The following is an 18,379-nucleotide window of genomic DNA, read 5'->3' on the forward strand; positions in this document are numbered from 1 at the left end:
AAAATTATTTTTTTTTTTTTTTTTTTTTTTTTTTGCGGTACACGGGCCTCTCACTGTTGTGGCCTCTCCCGTTTGCGGAGCACAGGCTCCGGACGCGCAGGCCCAGCGGCCATGGCTCACGGGCCCAGCCGCGCCGCGGCATGTGGGATCTTCCCGGACCGGGGCACGAACCCGCATCCCCCACATCGGCAGGCGGACTCTCAACCACTGCGCCACCAGGGAAGCCCTAAAGAATAATTTTTAAGCCTGGAAATCAGGCTGTTAAGCTGTTGGTATCTTAGCATTTTTTAGTTTATATGGTAAGCTAGCTCTAAAAGTTCACATCTCTTTTATCATGATCTCAGGGACTCTTCTGGCTTCATTTAGATACATTCAGCAGTTGAAGGGGAAGAAAGTTTATAAAGTGGTTAAAACTTTTGTGTATATTTAGGTAAAATACAAGGCAAATTGTATGTATTCTTCTAAAGCAAGATTCTTGCAAATCATGGATCTGCCCATGAATCATTATAAGGAGTGCCTTAAACCCTACGAAATTGAATACATATTCTTGTCTTTGATTCACTTATACGTTTTTCTGGAAAGCGGGTCCAAATTTTATTAAATTCTCAAGAAAAGTGAACCATAGCAACCTTAAAATAACTTTGCGTCTCTCCAAGGTTAGAGCTAAAAAGAACTTCACTTTAGTTAAAAGGCTTATATAATGTTTTTTCAATTAAACAGTTTCAGTTTTTCTGGGCCATTTAAAGAAGGAGCTCTCAGAAATAAGACTTCTCTTCTAGCCAGGATTGTTTCAAGAGTGGTTTTTTTGTTTTGTTTTGTTTTGTTTTTTGCGGTACGTGGGCCTCTCACTGTCGCAGCCTCTCCCATTGTGGAGCACAGGCTCCGGACGCGCAGGCCCAGCGGCCATGGCTCACGGGCCCAGCTGCTCCGCGGCATGTGGGTTCTTCCCGGACAGGGGCACGAACCCGCGTCCCCTGCATCGGCAGGCGGACTCCCAACCACTGCGCCACCAGGGAAGCCCTCAAGAGTGGTTTTCAGTTTAGATCTGATGGCATTCCGGTTGAGAACTTCAAACACTGAGTGGCCCTGCTGAGTTTATGATTAATCTCTCTATTCAAAAACTTCATTCCCTTTCTTGTCCTGCCCCTGTTCCCCTCAGGATTGAGGAGGATCAAAGAAAAGGGGGGACTGAAACCAAGCAGGACCCCGTGGGGCCCTCCCAGGAACAAAAAGCCTCTCCATGTCCCCTGTTTCTTGTTTGTAGGAAACAGGCTGTAGCCTCTTGGGCCTTTCCTGAGTTCCAGAGAGCTGACTCTAGCAGTTAATGATTAGGACAGTAGAGTCACAGGGCTCCTAGCTCCTCCTGAAGGGATGTGGATAACCGTCTGCTGCGTATCTCTGAGCTGTTCTGCAGAAGCTGAGACCCCCACCCTCTGCAGGATGGTGACGACCTGCTGACCACAAGCATGTCAACCCGAGACTGGTTATTTTAAAGCCTTTGGTACTTTTGCAAAATTGCCTTCCAGAAAGATGGTAACAGTCACGGGTACTTTTACCTGTGATACGTGTGTTGAATTCTTGTTTTTGTTTTTAATATAGGCAGGAAAATAAATACTTGCCTATATCAGAGGCAGGTTGCTCTGAGAATCCCGTGATGTGCAAATATAAATGATTAGCAAATAATCTCAAGTCTGCAATGTAATTGTCTCTGAAAAGAAAATGTCAAAGCATTTGAACTAGCCATGATACTTTTCCAGCTTTACTGAGGTATAATTGACAAATAAAATTTAAATACCTTTAAAGTGTACACCTTGATGATTTGGTGTAAGTATACATTGTGAAGTGATTCCTGCTGTCCAATTAGTTGACATATCTGTCACCTCACGTAAGTTACCTTTTTTGTTTTGTTTTTTTGGTGAGAGCACTTGAGATCTACTCTCTCAGCAAATTTCAAGTGTAAAAAACAGTATAATTAAGTGTAGTCACCATGCTGTACGTTGGGGCCTCGGGATTTATTCATCTGATAACTTGTACCAACCTCCCTCTGCTATCCCACCCCCTAGTCCCTGGCAACCATTCTGCTCTCTGTTTCTGATTTGGAAATTTTTTTTAGGTCCCACATCTGAGTAGTGCCGTGCAATATTTGTTGTTCTCTATCTGGCTTTGTTCACTTGGCACGAGGCCTCCAGCTTCATCTGTATTGTTGAAAATGGCGGGATTTCCTTCTTTTTAAAGGCTGAACAGTGTTTCCTTGTGTGTGTGTATTTATGTGTGTGTGTGTGTGTGTGTGTGTATTTTACATCCTCTTCATCACCTGTTGACAGGCCCTCCGGTTGTTTCCATGTCATGGCTGCAGTGCACTTCGGGGTGCAGATCTATTTGGGATAGTGATTTTGTTTCCTTTGGATGTTAAGCCCAGAGGTGGACTTGCTGGGTCATCTGGTGGTGAAGTAGGTATGGTTGAGAAAGGGCATCAGGTCTTCTTTCACTTGCTGGGAACCACTCTGAAGACTAGGAAGTTAGGGCTTCCCTGGTGGTGCGGTGGTTGGGAGTCCACCTGCCGGTGCAGGGGACGCGAGTTCGTGCCCCGGTCTGGGAGAATCCCACATGCTGTGGAGCAGATGGGCCCATGAGCCATGGCCGCTGAGCCTGCACGTCCAGAGCCTGTGCTCCGCAACGGGAGAGGCCACAATGGTGAGAGGCCCGCGTACCGCAAAAAGTAAATATAAAAAAGACTAGGAAGTTACAGTCTAGTGCAAAGTAGTGATTCTCAAATGTTTATAGGTATCAGAATCACACAGGGAAGCTTGTTAAAACATTCACATTTTAGGATCCCACCCAGAGGCAGATGTGTGGAGACCACACTTAGAAAAAACAGATTAGAATAAGCACATTAGTTAAATATTTTCAAACCTGAAAGAGCGGTGCAGTATGTAATCCCATACGTGGCAGCTAGCCTGTTTTATAGAACAAAAGCTGTATCTGAGATGAAGAAAGTATTTAGAGTGAGTTTGTTATTTAGCCCAGTGTTAAGTGGTAACCATAGTAATGATAATGGTAGCTGTTGTTGTTATTGATTGGCATTCAAGTCAGGTAAAATATCAGTTGTAGTGCAGATAATTTAAACTTATTAATTTGCTTTCTCCCGTTTCTTTTCATAATAGTTAATTTATATTGTTTCAATTATGATCTTCATTCAGTGGACTTGGGCTTTATTTTATCATTTTCGTTAAGTCTTCACCTGATAGTGACCTCCTTCTGGCCATGTAACATAATCTCAAACACAGTCATCTACCTGGTGACAGTTCCAGAACCACAGGGTTTAGCCTGCGTAGGGCCTGACCTAAAATCCAATTGAAATTAATTACAGCAAAAGGCACACATTTTGTGGTTTATTTCAGGCATTTGTCCAGGGTGGTGTCGTTAGTTATTCAGTTGCTTAGAGACAGGAAATTGGGCTAGATGATTTCCAGGGGTCCCTGCCAAGTCATAGTTCTTGTTTGTGATTACTGTGCCTTAGTTTGAAACCCTGTGTAAGAGTCGACTCTACCTGCAGTAGGATATGACTGCCTGAGACACATGATTCCCTGATAGTCTGAATATGAAATGTCATCAGTCCTTTTCTGCTTCCATTGAGTTATATGCTCTCAGAGTTGCTTACAGTATATTTTTAATATCTAGGAGGAAGTGGTGAAGTTAACTGAGAAATGTCTGAATAATGCCATTGACAGCCCAGCACTGAACGCCAGGAGAGTTCCTCCTGACTTGAAGAGTAACATTTTGAAGGCTCATGTAGAAGCAGTGCAGAAGGTAAGCTGCCTTTACTAGGGTCCTGGTGAAGTGGAAGGAGACCCTGTAGAACAAAGAAAGTATACGAACGGTAGACATGAGTGACTTGGCCGGTGATTAGAGAGAGAGTAGTACCAGGAAGCACACTCAAGATGGCAATGCCGGAACTTGCCTGGCGGTCCAGTGGTTAGGACTCTGCGCTTCCACCACAGAGGGTGCGGGTTCCATCCCTGGTCAGGGAACTGAGATCCCGCATGCAGCGCAGTGCGGCCAAAAAAAGGAAAAGAAAAAAAAAAAAAAAGATGGCACATGCCTTCCTAATTCCACATTCTACTCAGGCAAGATTAAGAGGGGGGAGTCACAGGATAAAAAGAGTAAAGATGCTGCTCTACAGTATAAGAAATTAAAAAAAAAAGTCAAATTCCTGTAGAAGTGAGTCCCTAATCTTTGTCACTTTTATAGCTGGAAACTCTATAGTGATTTTTAGGTTCCTGTCAATATTAAGTCTATGACTTTAGGTCTTTCTTTATCAATTCATTGTTCCCCACCACCCACCTACCCCCAATTCAGCAAAATTGTGATGTTATTGGCAACAGAGTGATGGTTATAAGGCGAAGAGTTGGCTGTGTCGTCTCATGAAGGGTGCAGTGGGTAGGGACCAGCCCCCATGAAGTTGATGGCGTCCATGTTCTCAAAATCAGCTTTTCCTTGGCCCTCCCCAACTTTCAGATTATCCTCTGCACTGAAGCAGGACAGAAGCCTGTCTCACCAAGTCCGGTTGTCAACTAGGATTTTAAAATAATCCTGTTGTTGAGAAGGGGCTCTTTACCCATTGTGTTCCCAGGCACAGACCTTGAAGAGAGCTGAGAGGACTTGAGGAATGTCGTTCATGCACTTTATGTAGCTTCTCACCCCAGTGTAAACATAAAACATAATATTTATATATAAAATACGGCAGTACATGCTCTGGAATCAGACAACTGGAGTTTGAATCCTGTTTCTAATCTACTAGTAGCTAGTCACCGATTAGCTTTGTGACTTGGCAAGTTAGTTAATTTCCCTGAGCCTCAGTTTAGTTATGTTTAAAAAGTGGTAATGGTAATACCTTCCCGAAGGTGGGTTATAAGGATGAAATAAAATGATAAAGGTAAAGGCCACAGAATGGCTTCTGGCACAGAATCAGTGTTTAGTAAGTGTTGATCCTGATGTTGACACTGCCTATTGTAGCAGCAGTGGTGGTGACAGTTTTTCGTCACCTTACGTTTCAGTTGTACTTTGGATCTGTTTTGACTTGAACAAGAGAGAAATAACTTGAATAGCCCTAAATGAAAGATTTTGTTTTATAGTGAAAATCATCCCACAAAGAAAAATTCAGGACCAGACACCTTCATTGTTAAGGCCTACTGAACATCTAAGGCAGAAGACAGTCCTACACAAGCTCTTTCAGGAATTAGAAGAGCAGGGAGCACTTCCCAACTCGTTTTATGAGGCTAGTCTTAGCCTAACACCAAAGCCAGAGAAGGAGAGTACAAGAAAAGCAGCTACAGACCAGGACTGTTCTTGAACGTGGACTCAAAAGCCCTTAACAAAGTGGAAGCAAATCATACTGAACAGCTTATAAACAGGATAGTACACCATGGCCAAGTAGGGTTTATCTCAGGAAAAAAGTTGGTTTATCGTTCAAAAACCAGTATAGTACAACATATTAAAAAGTAAGAAAAATTGTCTCAATTTATTTGGAAAAGGCATTTCACATTATTTAACACTTGTTCATGATAAAAGCTCACAGCAAAGTAGTAGTAGAATGGAACTTCAGCCTGATAAATGGTATCTATGAAAAAAGTCTACAGCTAACATTGTAATTCATAGCTGAAGTTAACGACTGACATGCCCGTGACTGCCTGCAATGCACACAGCTGGTAAGAACATAAAATGTTCCAAGTACTTTATAAAAGAGTTGGTAAGGGCTTCCCTGGTGTTGCAGTGGTTGAGAGTCCACCTGCCAATGCAGGGGACACAGATTCGATCCCTGGTCTCGGAAGTTCCCACATGTGGTTGAGCTACTAAGCCCGTGTGCCACAACTACTGAGCCTGTACTCTAGAGCCCATGAGCCACAACTGCGGAAGCCCGTGTGCCACAACTACTGAGCCTGTGCACCTAGAGCCCGTGATCCGCAACAAAGATCAGCCCCAGCTCTACGCAACTAGAGAAAGCCTGTGCGCAGCAACAAAGACCCAACGCAGCCAAAAATTAATTAATTAAGTTTGAAAAAAAGAGTTGGTAAAATATTAAACGTACACTTAGCATATGACCCAGCAGCCCCACTCTTAGGTATTTACTCAAGAGAAATAAGAGCGTAGGTTCACACAGGTATTAGTACATGAATGTTCCTGGCACCTTTGTTTGTAATAGGTAAAAACTAGAAACGATCCAAATGTCCATCAACAAGTAAACAGATAAACAAATTGGGGTGTATCCATACAGTGGAAAGCTACTCAGCACGCAAAAAAGGAATGCATTAGTGACACATGCAACACCGTGGGTGAACCTCAAAAACATCCTGTTAGTCTAAAGAGGGAGCCACAAAAGGATGTTATGATTCCATTTATATGAAACTATGGAAAGCACAGATCACTGCTGGCCACGTGTATGGGTTTTTGGTGGGATTGTATCGGAAGCCTCAAGGGAACATTTGGGGTAGTGGAAGTGTTACATATGTTGATTGTAGTGTTGATTATGTACCAAACCGTACATTTAAAATGTGTGCATTTTACTGTATGTAAATGATACCTCAATAACTGACCTCTTTAGAATTCTCCTCTGAAATATTCCTTGTACTCAGGGCAAAACAAAAAGCCAGATATGCAGCTTAATATGTTTCTGCTTTTTATCATGTAAATTTGAAAAATTCTGGCATTGAATCTTTTTGGATTCTGTGTACATTGACTAACATATCATTGTGTCTTAAATAATTTAGAGCTGTCCAGTAAAGCGTATGGATTCATAGACCAACATATTGAAGTGGAAACTTGGAGTATGAATTTGGGCGTGGGATAGGGTTTTGCTGGGTACAGTACTGATATTTCCATAGAGAAGTTATGGTTACCTCTTTCTGGAGCTGAAGCAAACAGATTATTTCTATTTTTACTGGAAAGGAATGTAAATTTATTACTTTATTACCCACGAGAGAGATTTAATTTTTTTTAATTAATTTTTATTGGAGTATAGTTGATTTACAATGTTGTGTTAGCTTCTGCTGTACAGCAGAGTGAATCAGTTAATATATCCACTCTTTTCTAGATTCTGTTCCCATATAGGTTATTACAATGTATTGAGGAGATTTAATTTTTATGATTTCTTTTTCTTAGGTTACAAGAGAAGATAGCTTATTAAGTCATAAAAATGCCAGTGTTCAGGATGCTGCCACCAACAGGTACAGTTGTGGGTAGACTGAATTAAATTGATGTTCTTTTCCTCTTAACTTTCTTTGGGGGGTGTTTTTTTTTCCTCTTTCCCACTCTGTGATCACATGGTTTCAGGATATCTATTTGAAAGATAGCCTGAAATCACTGTTCTATCCACTACATAGATTCTTAGGACCTAATTTTAGATCATTTGAAGATACTCCTAATTAATCTTTTCATCCTGATTCTTCTTCAGCTGATTCAAACTGGAGAGCAAAAACAGCCTTTGAAGATATTTTTAATCTCATAAGATACCTGGTGAAGAATGTGTACTATTTCTCTTAGGTGTGGTAGTTGCCTTAGTGCCATGCTGTTGGCAGGGTGGGATTGCTCTTATAAACTGTCTTACTATGGGCTCTCACATGACGCAAGCAGATTTCTTTGCTGTTCTCTCTGAGTTCCTTCTGCCTGTCTTTTCTTGTTGAGTGTTATGCCATGTCTCTGTCTTACTAGACTTCCATCCCCTGCTCTGTTGCAGTTTGTTTCGTTCGTCCCTGCAAATCCAGTGTTCTGTGCTTAGTTGGTGCTAAACATTGTTGAGTGAATGTGTTTCTTTTCCCGTTATCCAGAACTTACGCAGTGAAGAGTTTTCTGATTAGTGATATTCAGTTCCAGGTGCTGTAATTAACATAGCACTTAAGCACATGCTTCGTGTAAAGGACTTTACAGCTAGTACTCAGCAAACCTACTACTTGGTGATCGGGGTACAACTGGAATTACAACTTAACCTTTTCTAAGAAATCAGTTTGCCCGCAACATTTTTAATGCTATTGTTGTTTTTATTGGAGCTTTTTAGAGTAACCTCATCACAGACTTTTTGCCAAGAGGAGGATGATGGGGATGTGACGACCCAGTTGTTTATCAGAAATTTCATTGAACTCTGGAAGGTGGACAGGTCCTGGAATAGACTCCAACTTCCGGATTTGTTTTTCCAAATGGCTGTTGGTATTTTGAATAATCTATTTTCCTTCCAGGATTTGAAATGGATCCTTTAAAATATGCTTATGTTCTTACACAAACCTGGGTCTGTTTCTGGATCTTTTCCTTTTCTGGTACTGTTTTTTTCCTCGTGCCATACCACACTTTTAAAAAGTTGCTGTACCCCCTTTTTAAAAGGAAATATTTCAGGCATATAGAAAGGTATGGAGACTATATAATACATGTCTGTGTACCAAATGTCAAGCTTTGTCACGTCCTCATATTTTGCTATAATAGATTTAGATCATTTTGCTTTTATCTTTTTTTTTTGAGCTGTAATTCCTATATATAACCCTTTAAAAGTAGGCAATTTAATGCTAAATTGTGAATTGACAAAGTTGTGCAACCCTAACCACTCTCTAATTCCATAATATTGTCCCCTCACCCCTAACGGAAGCGCCCTCCGCATACGCTGGTTCTCCACGTCGCTCCTTCGGCACCTGGGAGCCACCCACCTACTTTCTGCCTGCACTAGATTTGCCTGCTTCGGACAGTTCATATAACTGGACTCATACAAATATGTGTCTGGTTTTTTTCATTTGACATAATGTTTTCAAGGTTCATCCATATTGTAGCCTGTATTGGTACTCCATGGCTGCATAATATTCCATCGTACGTCCATGTGTCAATGGATGGACATCTGTGTTGTTTCTGCTTTTTGGCTACTGTGGATACAGCTGTTGTTGAACATTCCCACACGAGGATTTGTACATTTACAGTGTACGATTCAGTCGCTTTTGTTTTCATATATCTGAATCTTTAAAAATGTATCCATGGTTTCTTCATGTCAGTTGCCACAATATATTCATTTTTAAATTTATGGACAATGTTTGTTCCCAGTTAACACTGTGCATGTTCTTCATTATACACACATGTTGGAAGGATTTTTCTTCTGCTTTCTGTGTTTTGCAGCAGCGTAAACTACATTAAGACTAATCTTTTTTTCTCCTTTTTTTTTTTTTTCGGTTTGGCCTCAGGATTCTTTTTTTAAAATTGAAGTATAATTGATTTACAATATTATGTTTGTTTAAGGTGTATAATATAATGATTCAATAGTTTTATAGATTATACTCCATTCTTAAATTTATTATAAGTTGGGTATATTTATATCCTTGTAGCCTATTTGTTTTATACATAGTATTTAGTTTATACTTATTGATTTCCTATCCCTATCTAGCCTCTCCCCACTTCCCTCATCCCACTGGTAACCCCTAGTTCTCTTTATCTGTGAATCTGTTTCTGTTTTGTTACATTCATTTGTTTATTTTTTAGATCCCACATATAAGTGATAACATACAGTATTTGTCTTTCTCTGTCTGACTTATTTCAGTAAGCATAGTACCCTCTAGGTCCATCCATGTTGTTGCAAATGGCAGAATTTCTTTTTTATGGCTGAGCAATATTCCACTGCATGTATACACCACATCTTCTTTATCCATTCATCTTGATGGACGCTTAGGTTGCTTTTGTATCTTGGCTATTGTAAATAATGCTGCTGTAAGCATTGGGGAGCGTGTATCTTTTTGAATTAGTATTTTTGCTTTCTCCAGGTGTATATCAGAAATACAGTAGAATTGCTGGACTGTATAGTAATTCTATTTTTAGTTTTTTTGAGGAACCTCCATACTGTTTTCCATAGTGGCTGCACCAATTTATATTCCCACCAGCAGAGCACAAGGGTTCCCTTTTCTCCACATCCTCACCAACATTTGTCATTTTTGCTCTTTTTGACCATAGCCATTCTGACAGGTGTGAGGTGATACCTCATTGTTTTGATTTGCATCTCCCTGATGATGAGCGATGTTGAGTATCTTTTCATGTGCCTATTGGCCATCTGTATGTGTTCTTTGGAAAAATGCCTATCCAGGTCTTCTGCCCACTTTTAATTGGTTTGTTTATTTTTTTAATATTGAGTTGTATGAGCTATTTATGTATGTTAGATATTAATCTCTTACTGGTCATATCATTTGCAAACATTTTCTCCCATTCTGTAGGCCATCTTTTCATTTTTTCAGTGGTTTCCTTTGCTGTTCAAAAGCCTTTAAGTTTAATTAGGCCCCATTTGTTTAGTTTTGCTTTTGTTTCCTTTGCCTTAGGAGACAGATCCAAAAACAATATTGCTATGATTTATATCAAAGAGTGTTCTACCTTTGTTTTCTATTGGTTTTATGGTTTCTGGTCTTACATTTAGGTCTTTTATCCATTTTGAGTTTATTTTTGTATATGGTATGAGAAAGTGTTCTAATTTCATTCTTTTACATGTAGGTGCCCAGTTTTCTGAGAACCATTTACTGAAGAGGCTGTCTTTTCCCCAGTGTATATTCTTGCTTCCTTTGTTGTGGATTAATTGACCCTAAGTGCATGGGTTTATCTCTGGGCTCTGTATTCTGTTCCATTGATCTATGTGTCTGTTTTTGTGCCAGTACCAGCCTGTTTTGATTACTGTAGCTTTGTAGTATAGTTTGAAGTCAGGGAGTGTGATACCTCCAGCTTTATTCTTTTTTCTCAAGATTGCTTTGGCAATCGGGGTCCTTTGTGTTTCCATATAAATTTTACGATTATTTGTTCCTGTTCTGTGAAAAATGTCTGATAGGAAGTTTGATAGGGATTACATGAAATCTGTAGATTGTTTTGGGTAGTATGGACATTTTAACAAGATTAATTCTTCTAATACATGAACATGGGATATCTTTCCATTTCTTTGTATTATCTTGAGATTTCTTTGTCAATGTTTTCAGAGTTTAGTTTTCAGAGTATAGGTCTTTTGCCTCCTTGGTTAAGTTTATTCCTAGGTATTTTATTCTTTTTGATGCAGTTTTAGACAGGGTTGTTTTTTTGATTTCTCTTTCTGATAGTTTGTTATTAGCGTGTAGAAAAGCAGGACTAATCTCTTGTTGAGGGGTTGGGAGACCTCATTGTGAAATGTATTTCACTCCTTTCGGGGCTCACTCCTTTAGTCTCAGCTGTTTCTTTTCTTTGGAGCACAAAGTTATCTTTTCTCTCTGGTAGCTTTTAGGTTTTTCACTGCTTATTCTTGAGATTTCTGCATGTTCATTACTGTGCATCTAAGTATAGTTTTATTTTTCATTCTTGTTAGTATTCAAGGTGGTGTTTCAATCTGAAGACCTATGTCTTTTTTTTAGTTCTGGAAAGTCATAAGCCCTTATTTTTGTGAATATCCAGCATCCATTAGACATTAGCTGAAATGCTCCGATCTCTTCTCTGTCTCTCGTAACTATTCCTTCTTACTTTTCATCTCTCTGCCTCTGTGTGCCTCGGTGCTGTGGCTGCAGTAGTCCTAGCTTCCGTCTAGCTCCCGAGGCTGACTTTTCCATCTAGGATTTGCCTCTTGTTTTTTCTCAGTCTCCCTGTGGGATTGGACGGGCACTGCTCCTGTCACTTGCATGCTTTCCAGTGATGCTGGAGAGGACTGGGGTCCCTGCCAGGTGTGTCATCCTGGTGGGTGGCGGTCTCTTGGCTTCCCCGTCTCCTCCCTGGCGTCGAGGCTGCCTGTTCTCGTGATCCTCACCTGGGGTTGACATCCTTGTCCTTCCTGCTGGTATCCTCTCCCGGGCCGATCCCGCCGCCGCGTCTGGAGCCCTGGAGGTGGGCCGCTGCCCCGTGCCGCAGAGTGTGCTCCCACCCGCCTCCTGCAGGGGCTTCCTGCCTCGTTCTCCGCACCTCAGGTGTTCCGTGTCACTGAGCTGTCCCGTTCCTGATCTGTCTTCTTCATGTATCTGTCTGTCTTGTTTTGTGTATCTGCCTAGTCTTTTACGTGATTTCTCTAGATCGGTTGCTCTTTGGAGCAGACTGTAGCATCTCATCTGCCCATAACCCTGAAATCACCTCTTGTACTGTGTGTTTCACGGTTTTCGGCATTTCCTCAAAGCTCGTGAGCTACCACTGACATCCTTTATTGGTTCTGAAGTTTTATGAGTTTATTCTTTTGTTAAAAAGAAATCTTTTCTGTCATTTCATTGAGCTTCAGGAGCGAAGCAAAGCACTAGTGAACGGGTCTGACCTGGTTGCAAACCTGTTATGCAATGGGTGGGGAGGGGTTCACGGCGGCGTGTGGGGCAGCGCGGACCACTGTCTGCCCCCCCCCACCCCCCGCTGTCTCTTCCTTCCGTGTGGGGTGGTTACCCTGCTTCCCCAAGCCTCCTCCTTCAGCACACTGCCTGTTGCTCCTGCATCGGTCATCCGTGACACGAACCCGCCTTTGTCTTCCTAGTGCTGAGTTAAATGAGAACTCCGTGCCCGGCCCTGGAGGGTCTCTCATTCCGACGCGAACCACACCTGCAGAAAATGGGCCTGCTCTAAAGGTAACGATTCCTTCCACTTTCAAGGTTGCTCCACAGAGACTCCCTTGCCTTGAATCCTGGTTGTACAGGACACCTGGTGATCTCTGACGGCCACCAGAACGTCAGCCGTGAGAAGAGCGTTGAGCCTCACTTCTCTAGGGAGAATCCAATTGTCACATCCCTCCCAAGAGCAGCTCAGGGTTTCTTCTCCATTTTTGAGGTATTTGTTGGTAGTTTTGTTTTTAGGGGGTCTCGGTGTTTTTGGGTTTTGGATTCGGGCTATGCTACCCTAGTGTCTCAGACTTTACATGACACATAACAGGCACTAAATAAATATTGATGGATCGAAATTGACTTTCTGACACTGATTGTGTTTGTAACATAACCAGCTTGTCTCAAATTCTGCCTCTCCTCTATCCATCGGCCGTACAGTCTTAGCAGGTCACAAGTCACAGAGACCCAGCTCATGCCCACTGAACGCTTTAATTTGCAAGTTAAACAAAAAATTATTTTTGTAGATGAACATTTACCATTTGTTCTTTTATAGTGCAACCACATTTATTGTAGAAGTTTACCAAATATTTCATGAAAACAACACATTAGAAATCACCTGATTCCCACTACCCAAAGACAGTGTGTAGTTAATATTCAGGTGTATAGTTTTTCAGGCTTAGGGGTTTAAAAAAAAAAAACTCAACCTAAAGTACCTTTAATCAGGAGATTCCTTTCTGCTAATTAAAATTCTAAAAAGATACACTGACATCTCCGATCACTGAAAATCGTTAGGTGGAACCCGAGATGTTTTTGGAACAGAGAAGGACAGTTAGCCCGAAGATTTATTGCATATTGTACCAGACAGCTTGATAGGCTTTGAAAATTCAAAAATGAGTGAAACATGGCCTCTTCTTTCAAACTGCTTCCAGCACAGTTGGAGAGAGAATTTTGATACGTTGTGGTAGAGATACGCACAGGCCACCTGGGGAGCCCACTCAGGTCACAGGGTATGAGGGGGTGGAGGGGGAGGGGGTGTGGGAGGAGACAGGCAGGTTTTCATATATGCGATTAAAATTCAGTTGACATCGAACAGGAAACACACACGGTGGCCTGAAGACAGGCAGAAATATATAAATGAAGGGCCTTTTTTGTTATGGACTACACCCTGGATACTTACTTCTCTTATTTCCAGGCTGGAATTTTATCTGTTATCCTTTGAAAATTCTTCCTGTGCCCAGAAACACACACACACTGCAGTACAGAACTCTGTTTCTATAAGGTGCTTCAAATACTAATTAGAGAAAAGTATTAACATTTATGGGGGGGGTTATATTATACTCTTTGTGAACAGTGAATCATCCATGTGGATAAAGAAGCATTCCAAGTGCAGGCGTGTCCTTAGTCATCGTCTCCTGGGCTGAACCTTTAGCCTCTGCCATCTGGTTTAAGAACTGAGAGCCGGGACGGTCCTAACCCTACACAAGTTTTGTCTCACCAGAAGGAATAGTTGTATGAAAATTCACATGACACTTTAGCTTTTTAAAGCTCTGACTGTAGTCTAGGTTCCCCTCCAAACAAAAGTGGAATCACTAATAATCATGATTCCTGAGGGTCCCCTTCGTTTAAAGGTTAACACCATCCAGGCCTGGGTCCAAATTATACATTGAGAGGATATGGAAAAAAATCTACTCTGGTGACTAATGGGTCATTTAACATCCATGTATCTTGTCTTCTGTAGGATGCTACAGATGAATTGGATGCCTTGCTTTTATCTCTAACTGAGAATCTCATTGACCACACAACCACACCTCAGGTAAATATAGGCTTTAAAACAGCAGGATGGAAAGGTATTTCTGTTTGAAAATGTTCCCAGTAGATTCCAGTTCTTGCCTTTTCTGCAGTTTAGTAAAACTTTTCATTTAGTAAGTGTTTATATTTCGGTAACCACCTAGCATTGCCTTTTCTATCGGGAAGTTCTGCCCTCTTGAATCTGTGTGTCACTGGACAGCAACCACATGTTGCCAAGCCTCTTTGTAATTCAGCACCCTGTTAAGTAGTGTGAGAGGGACATGTGGGGGTAAACCAGCTTCTGAAGAGTTCAGACAGTAAGACCTCCAGTTGTTAAAAACATTTACAGAATGGTGGGAGCATAAGAGTGGTTGGCGTTAAACATATTGATCATGATTTGAGTTTGGGAGATACCGTGTTAAGTACTGTGACCATAATACAAAGAAGAAGCAGTCACTTCCCTCCAGAGACATACTGGGGTGAAAGGTACACAGATAGTGCATTTAGTGCCTTGTGAGTGGCGTGGCAGGAGTTGCCGTAGGGGTCACTTGAAGGCTTGCAAGTGAGGGCAGTCCTTCCCCTGATGTTTGCGTAGGTCACCAGCCCTCACTCAGGTGTGTGTCTGCATCACTGGAAAGAGTAGGAAAGCACAGATTGCTGACCTCCACTCTCGGGCTTTTGGATATGGTGCATGTGGTCTGGGGCCCAAGAAGCTGCATTTCTGACACGTTCCCAGTGATGGTTGGGTGTGGGCCGGGAACCACCAGCTTAGGGCCATAATCACAAGAGACTTTACCAGGTGAGCAAGCAGAAAATGAAAGGGATGTTGGCAATATCGGGCTGCAATAATCCTTTAACCAGATGAAAGAGGTAACTTCTAAGGCCAATGCAAGATGGCCTGAAGCCTGGAGAAGGAGTCCTTCGGGCCCAACTCAGAACACTTACTGCTTGTTTATGCTGTCTCACAGGTGGGGGTAACACAGTGATGAAAATCAATTTGATTAAAGACATTTTTTTATCACTAATATATTTTTCCTTCCCTACAAATTTAGAATGTTTTAAATAAAAATGTAGACTATGATGCATTTTAGATTCTACATATGAGCTATCTATTCTATTACACTTACTGATGTTTCTGTTGTTAGAACTGTAATACTCTTCTAATAATTTTTTTTTGGCTGCGTTGGGTCTTCGTTGCTGCGCACAGGCTTTCTCTAGTTGCGGCGAGCGGGGGCTACTCTCAGTTGCGGGGCGCGGGCTTCTCATTGCGGAGGCTTCTCTTGTGGAGCACGGGCTCTAGGTGCATGGGCTTCAGTAGTTGTGGCATGCAGGCTCAGTAGTTGTGGCACACGGGCCCTAGAGCACAGGCTCAGTAGTTGTGGCTCACGGGCTCTAGAGCGCAGGCTCAGTAGTTGTGGCATGCGGGCTCAGTAGTTGTGGCTCGCGACCTCTAGAGCGCAGGCTCAATAGTTGTGGTGCACGGGCTTTGTTGCTTTGCAGCAGGTGGGATCTTCCTGGACCAGGACTCGAACCCGTGTCCCCTGCATTGGCAGGCGTATTCTTAACCACTGAGCCACCAGGGAAGCCCTCTAATAACTTTTTAAGTGATTTTGATACATGTTGAGGCCAGTCCAGCATCGTTATGCAGGTGTTTTGCTGTTTGTGCTTGTTAATTCTTTCAGATGATTTTTAGAATAACTGTGTCAAGTCTCACTCCCTCTGAAAGCCTTTGAATTTTTATTTGTAATTACGTTAAATTCATAAATTAACTTGTGGAAAGAACTGATATATTTGTGATAATTCATCTTAGCCAAGAGTACGATATGTTTTTCTCATCCATGATTTCCTATTTCTCCTAGAAGTTTTGTAGTTACAGTCTCCCCAATGTAAGTTTTATATTTTCCTATTTTTGTTATTTCCAGATCCTTCATGTTTTTTTGCTATTGAGATTTTTTTCCCCATTATATTTAAAGAATTTAGGATTTAACCTAACAGAAAATACAGAGTCTCTAAATGTTCTCTGTAAGTCTTCTCTATTCTTCATTAGGTTAACTCCTAAATACTTCATAGTTTTGTTGATATTGTGAATGGTATTTAATTTTTTTACTATTGAATTCGTAAGTTAATTTTGTGTCTGGCAAACTTGATGAATTCTTTCAGTAGCCAATCTGCTGATTCAAATATTCTGTCAGTTTCTGGGGTGTCTTTAGTATCTCTGTCTGCAGTTATTGATTAATCCATTTCTTACCTATTGTTGGATCTTCCAGTTTTTTTGTATATTTTGAAGATAGGCTGTGAGATGCATACATGTTGATGGTAATTATACTTTCTGAGCTCCTTTTAGCACTTTAAAGTGTCCTTCTTCGCCCTTTTTTTCCCTCTCTTTATTTCCCTTTTGACTGATAAAATATTGACACCCTAGCTTTAAGTTTGAATCACTTTATGTACAAATTTTCTGTCATTTTATTTTCAACCTTTTTGTATCTGTTGGTTTTAAGTGGACCTTTCAGCGTTTTGCTGGGTCTTGTTTTTAAAATCTTATTCGAGAGTCTGTATCTTCTGATTGAGTTTAAATCCATTTATATTTACTGTAATTATGGTTATTATAGGACTTGTTTCTGCCAAACCATTTTTGTTTACTTTTACCATATTTCTTTTTTCTCTCTCTTTTATTTTCTGTGGTTAGAAGTGCACTTTCTTAATATTGGTGGGAAAGTCATATTTTGTATTTTTATTCTTTTGTTGGTTACCTAGATTACTAAAACCTGGACTTATAGTAATTTTTTCTTGCCAGAATCTGTCACCAGTGCAAGGACTAGTCTAAGCTTCCACAAAATAGGAGGGAGTCGGGAGTTCATTAGATTACAATTCTACATGCAGAAGTAAGATGCAGAAAATTAAACCTTAACAAGAATATAGCAGAGGCCCTGTGAGTCAGGAGCAGCGCGGGTGTTTTCATCGCTCTCTCCTCCAGTCAGAGTTAGAAAATGGCCTGTAGCTGGACAGAGCTTTCTTCTGTCTTCATTTGAGTTAGCCGCAGTCTGCTGTGCAGCGTGCTACCGAGAAGGCTGTGATCGTTTGTAACGGACTGAAGTGAACTTTCAGAAAATAAATCTCAAGTTGGATGCTAGGGGCTGGGGACAGTCCTAGTGAATGACCTGAAAGTGGTAGTAGCATTAGTAGCATTCCGGGAGTAGTAAGTTTTTAGATTAAAGAGGCTCTCGAGATTATGACAGTTTCTTAAGTGGTGACACATGGCGTGTGTGCTGTAGAAAAGGACCTTGGGTTCAGAAGTCCGTGTCAGCTCAAGGGCACCATTAAGACCTGCTCCCTGCCCCCCACCCCAGTGCATTTCATAGTAGAAGAAAGCATTATGAGTATAATTATGAAAATAAGTCAGTCTTCCCTAAAAATAAATATACATGTACAATTTTTTCCAGGTATCTTCCATATCCACGATCACACCCCGTTGGATTGTGCCAGTAAGTTAATGATATTTGCAATTTTTCTTTCCATTACCCTTTCAGAATGAGGCCTGAAGGAATACCAGGTTCTTATTTTTCCTTGAAAACACGGGGTCATCATCAGATCTCTACTGATTGAACCTACTGGCTTCAAACTAGAGGTTTAATTTTTCTGTTTGTAAATACTTAAGGGTGCTGACAAAAACAAAAATATAAGTCTGATGTGAAGGATGGTAGAAAAACAAAGCAGCTGTCACGGTGAACATCACCCTTCTCATCACCGTCGTCACTGGAGAAGATGACGCGGGGCTGAGTGCTGGCTGCGGGGCAGGTGTGGTCACCTCCGCTCAGACGGCCCGCGTGTTTCCCTCAGCAGAGTGCTGCCCTTCCTAACGGGCTTGCAGGAGACAGCGGGCTCTCGCCGGCCGGGAAGGAGGGGCCTGGCAACAGAGGTGTGCTCTCCCTCATCTCTCCCCCAGCGCCGTTCTTCGTGGATGCTGTGACCAGGTGAGGAGTCTTTTCTCAGTTGCAGTTCTCAGGCCTCTGTTAAGAGGAAAATATAACGAAATTAATTGTACTTAAAGCGATAATGTCAATTCT

General features: G+C 41.5%; 1 protein-coding gene across 8 annotated transcripts in view; it reads left to right on the forward strand.

Moving 5' to 3' along the window:
- The window catches only part of EPB41L5 (erythrocyte membrane protein band 4.1 like 5), a 131,779-nt gene that overhangs the window by 105,227 nt on the left and 8,173 nt on the right, over positions 1-18,379 (forward strand). For 3 of the 8 annotated variants that reach the window (XM_024759166.1, XM_024759173.1, XM_024759170.1), the window contains 7 exons: positions 3,682-3,810; positions 7,159-7,223; positions 12,464-12,554; positions 14,266-14,340; positions 16,175-16,201; positions 17,756-17,797; positions 18,153-18,286. In XM_024759166.1, the coding sequence (XP_024614934.1) occupies positions 3,682-3,810; positions 7,159-7,223; positions 12,464-12,554; positions 14,266-14,340; positions 16,175-16,201; positions 17,756-17,797; positions 18,153-18,286 (563 nt within the window). The remainder of the gene's footprint in view (positions 1-3,681; positions 3,811-7,158; positions 7,224-12,463; positions 12,555-14,265; positions 14,341-16,174; positions 16,202-17,755; positions 17,798-18,152; positions 18,287-18,379) is intronic. The other 5 variants (XM_024759168.1, XM_024759172.1, XM_024759169.1 and 2 more) reach the window with 3 other exon arrangements.

The sequence above is a fragment of the Neophocaena asiaeorientalis genome, unplaced genomic scaffold, assembly GCF_003031525.2.
Source record: "Neophocaena asiaeorientalis asiaeorientalis breed wild unplaced genomic scaffold, Neophocaena_asiaeorientalis_V1.1 scaffold593, whole genome shotgun sequence".
Taxonomy (NCBI): domain Eukaryota; kingdom Metazoa; phylum Chordata; class Mammalia; order Artiodactyla; family Phocoenidae; genus Neophocaena; species Neophocaena asiaeorientalis.